General features: G+C 36.3%; 1 protein-coding gene across 1 annotated transcript; it reads left to right on the top strand.

The window, feature by feature from the left end:
- Positions 1-119: 119 nt before the first annotated feature.
- Positions 120-3,624, top strand: LOC104502889 (1-aminocyclopropane-1-carboxylate synthase-like protein 1; the record flags this gene model as incomplete). Its single annotated transcript, XM_010156454.1, has 6 exons — positions 120-206; positions 1,400-1,445; positions 2,029-2,170; positions 2,261-2,403; positions 2,561-2,714; positions 3,458-3,624. Coding segments are annotated over 6 exons (739 nt in total), but the record flags the coding sequence as incomplete, so codon positions are not given.
- Positions 3,625-4,320: the final 696 nt, after the last annotated feature.

The following is a 4,320-nucleotide window of genomic DNA, read 5'->3' on the forward strand; positions in this document are numbered from 1 at the left end:
ATATATATAAAATTTTATATCTATATTAAAAGGTATATATATATGCAAAGAGAATCCTTTTAAACATATAAATATTTTCTTTTAAATATGTTAATGTACCTGTATTTTTCTATAAATAGATATGAACTGCATGTGATAATGGATGAAATATACATGCTGTCTGTTTATGATGACACCACCTTCACCAGTGTTCTTAGCTTAGATCGGTAAGTGCGATTTCCTAGCAGGGATTAGAAGATATTTAATAGCTAGTATAACTGGTATAGCTTGAAGTAACTCGTATACAAGTCTTTGCAACGGTGAGACTAGTTAATACAAGAGACTTTCATAGACAACTTTAAATGGCCAATCTCTTCCTTCCAGCTAATGGGTATGATACCATAAAAACAATAAAAATCACCAGAGTCCTGTAGACTTTTTGCCACTTTTCTTTTCCTCGTTGTTCCCTGTCACACAGCCTGAGTGTAAGATTCTCACTGTAACGGTAATGAAGTTGCCTGAGGTGCAAGTTACCTGCTACAATGAGTCTCTTTCCTGGCTACTATGCTGTTGGGTTCTTAAGTTTCCTAACAGGTGACGAAAAGAATAATGTTTCAAAAACATTTAAACCTATTGGTATTGGACTAATAACGCTCCTTTCCCCAGAAGTATGTGATTTTGTTCATATACCTGCATGAATTTCATACTGATGGGGCAGTTTCCAAGTCCATTCAGGCACAAACAAAACCCAATGAGCCCTTACCCAAAAATCATGAACCGTAAATTAAGCCTAACAAAAATGCTGTTATTGTGAAAGTTCACCCAGCTCCATGAGGCTGAAGAAGGAAATTTCCAGCCCTGGCCTCACATAAAGTTGCACAAATGAGAAAAACTCCATCATACTCAGTGGTACACCGAGGTGTATTTGGTTGAGTTGCATCTCACTGTGTAGTTGTGTGACCTAAAAATGTTCGCTTCTCCCTTCCCTAGCCTGAAATGCAACACAGTTGAGCAAACAATTCTCCATCAAGCACAAGAGCAGTTGTGCATCCCATGTGGAAACACTGCTTTTGTTTTATTATGTGTGTGATCACTGATTATGCAATGGGAATCTGGGAATTTTAACTGGACTGTTACATCTTTGTGCAGATCCCTCCTGTTTATTTTTTTGGTCTTTGGGTTTTTTGTTTGTTTGGTTGGTTTTTTTGGTAAATCAGTGCCTCAGCACACACTTGGGAGATCAGTGCCATAGGGTAATGTTTTGTTAAAAGATCTCTGAAAAAATGTTCTGTCACTTTAAAGGATTAAATACTGATTCTACTAAGAGATTACTACAATTTTACAAATGTAAAGACTTTTGTAACCTGCATAACTTGTTCTTCTACGGCAACAGTTCTTGTCTTCCTCTTTTCTCATTCAGTTTACCAGATCCAGAACGGACACATTTTATGTGGGGTTTTAGCAAGGTAGGTCAGAATACTGTGTTTGTGTTTTAATTTAATATGTTTCTCTACAAAAATTACTCAGGCTATTCTGACATAATTTCCATTACAGGTGCCAAACTGAGTTTCTCCTTGTTTATTTATTTGTTTTCTTCTTGGTAGTGTTAAATTTGTTAAAGTTCGGAGCTTAATTTGAGATCTATTTAATAGAACAGTTAACACATATATATTAAAGGCATTGAAACATAAAAGCACATTTCAGATCTGTAGGATTTTGCCTTTTCCTCTCTTGCAGGGAACAGTAAACTGATGACTGCTTGGAAGCAGTAGTGGGGTATAAGGGAAACAGCCCAAGGGTATGGGCCAAGCATGTTTTCAGTTGTCAGCCTGTAAAGCAACCCTGTTAGACCCTCTGACCTCCCTGCCACAGGGTTGTTCAGAAGCTGCTGGCTGGTTTTTATCATGCTTGGGACTCCAGATGGCATTTGAGAATTTGCTCTAGAAGGTTTCTTTTCCTATACATCAATGACTCTAGACTTGGTGGCTTGACAAAGCACAAACATGAAGTAAAAAATTAGACCTTACTCTCTTCTTTTTCTCCTTCAAGGATTTTGCTATGAGTGGTATCAGAGTTGGAGTATTGTACACCAGAAATCATGAAATCCGGAAAGCTGTGCATCAACTGGCCATCTTCCACAGCTGTCCTGGACCTGTGCAGTATGTCCTCAGTCAATTGCTTAGGGACAGAGGTTAGCCACACCAGAACTGTTTCCATTGAGCTGTTTCATTTTGCCATTGCAGGTGGAAATAAAACAATTACATTTTTCTTGCTTTGGTAGATTGGTTGGATAATGTGTTTTTTCCCACCAACAAAAAGCGACTTAAAGAAGCACAGAATATTCTTGTGGATGGGCTTGCAGATCTTGGAATACCCGTGCTCAAAAGTTCAGGAGGACTTTATGTGTGGGCAGACTTCAGAAAAGTACGTAGGAAGTTTGAAAAGGGGTGGGAATGTACAGCTTGGAAATGTAAAAATTACTTGTGTGTGTTATTACACACTTTATCAAATCCTGCAAAATCCTTTCAATTAATTTATGCACGTGTTCAACCTTTAATAAAACATTATTTTCTTCTTTTAGTTCTTAAAATCACAGACATTTGAAGCCGAACTTGAATTATGGCAGAAGCTGCTTGATAAAAAACTCCTGATCAGTCCTGGAAAAGCTTTTTATTGTTATGAACCTGGATGGTTTAGACTGGTTTTCTCCAACTCTGTAGATAAGATTTACTTGAGTAAGTGGGTTTTAATTTTAATATGGCATGTAGTAGCATGCAAGTTTTAAGAAACATTGGTGTTATAAATAATGAGTTCAGGCCTAATTGTTCTCTCTCAGCTTGTGAGGGGCATTTTTAGAATTTGTATGAACTGAGAAATATGAAATTGGCCCAAAGCGTAGATTACAAAGCACTTGCATTGAATTATGTTAAAAACTCTAAAGCTTTTGGAATTTAATTTTAAAATTGATTTAATTTTAATAAATTTAATAAATTTCATTTATTTAATTTTTAAATTTACTTTATTGGAAATAAGGAATCAGATGTTATGTGAAGGGATTTGTATTCTTTCAAATTATGCTTTATAATGTGGGAATTCCCCACCTCCCCCCATTTTTCATATCTAACATGAGCCACATAAAAATGTATTCATCTCTTATGCTGTAAAATGATTAACCTTGAATGAATGCTTTATGTTGCTGGCAAAGTGGATGTCTGTGAAGCACATAGAGGGTTACAGAAAAATGTAGATTGAAAGGGAACTCTTGGGTCATCTAGTACAACTTCCACATCAAGGCAGGGCCAGGTTCTAAGTGAGAGAGCAGGTTGCTCGGAGCCTTGTTCAGCCAAGTTTTGAGACTGTCTAAAGATAGAGACTACACAACCTCCTGAGGAGTGTTTCAGTGTTTAATCACTCTCGTGGTTAATTTTTTTTTTCCATGCACCCAGTCAGTATTTCCCTCTGTATTTCCTTTCTCCAGGTATTCAGAGGCTTGAGCAAACGTTGCACAGTTATGCCGCTGAAGCAGTCACAAACAGCACATCTACTCCAGATGCTTTATGCAATCCAGAAAAAGACTCTTCAGGCAAACCTTCAAACACACCAGAAGAAGATGTCTCTCAGCTAAAAAATATGCTTATTTATTAAAATCATATATCCATTTACTGACTTGATATAATTTAGCGTGTTTATGTTTACTAAAGATACATGTGACTCTGGTATTTTTGGCTGTAACCTTGCATAACACTCACTTTGCTGTGACCTGGCATTAATAATATCTGACTTGCTAAAATTGAATTTTCAGGAAAATGGACTTTCTGTATCTTGTGAAATTAGCCCAAGTACTGCACTTGGTTTTACTCCATTTCAAGTCTGCTATGTGTCAGTAAAATTAGTGAGTCTTTGTAATTCAACAGCTGTGGAAGTATATATCAAATTTTGAGAACACTGGTAAAATGGTTGTGCATATTGCTATATATTATGGACTGTATATTTTAATCAGAATACTGAAAATACTGAATCAGGTGATATTCAAATTTTGCTAAACTTTTGTAGCAGGCAAAATGCTTTTGTGTATTCATAAAATCTCTCTAAACGCATATGTATCAAACATATTACACAACTTTCTGTATATATTTGCTGAGTGACTACTGTCTGATAAAGCATTTAGATTTTTGTCTTCTAGGCTCTCTTTTAAGATCCTGTGTGCCTGTATTCATGGAATAGCGGTTTCATACATTAACTATGTCAAAAGCGTATACATTACAGACCTGCAAGGGTTTTTCAGAGTTGTGTGGGGACTTTTTGTGTTGTTTTTTGGTTTGGGTGTTTTTTGGTTTTTTT

The sequence above is a fragment of the Eurypyga helias genome, unplaced genomic scaffold, assembly GCF_000690775.1.
Source record: "Eurypyga helias isolate BGI_N326 unplaced genomic scaffold, ASM69077v1 Scaffold1658, whole genome shotgun sequence".
NCBI classification, from domain to species: domain Eukaryota; kingdom Metazoa; phylum Chordata; class Aves; order Eurypygiformes; family Eurypygidae; genus Eurypyga; species Eurypyga helias.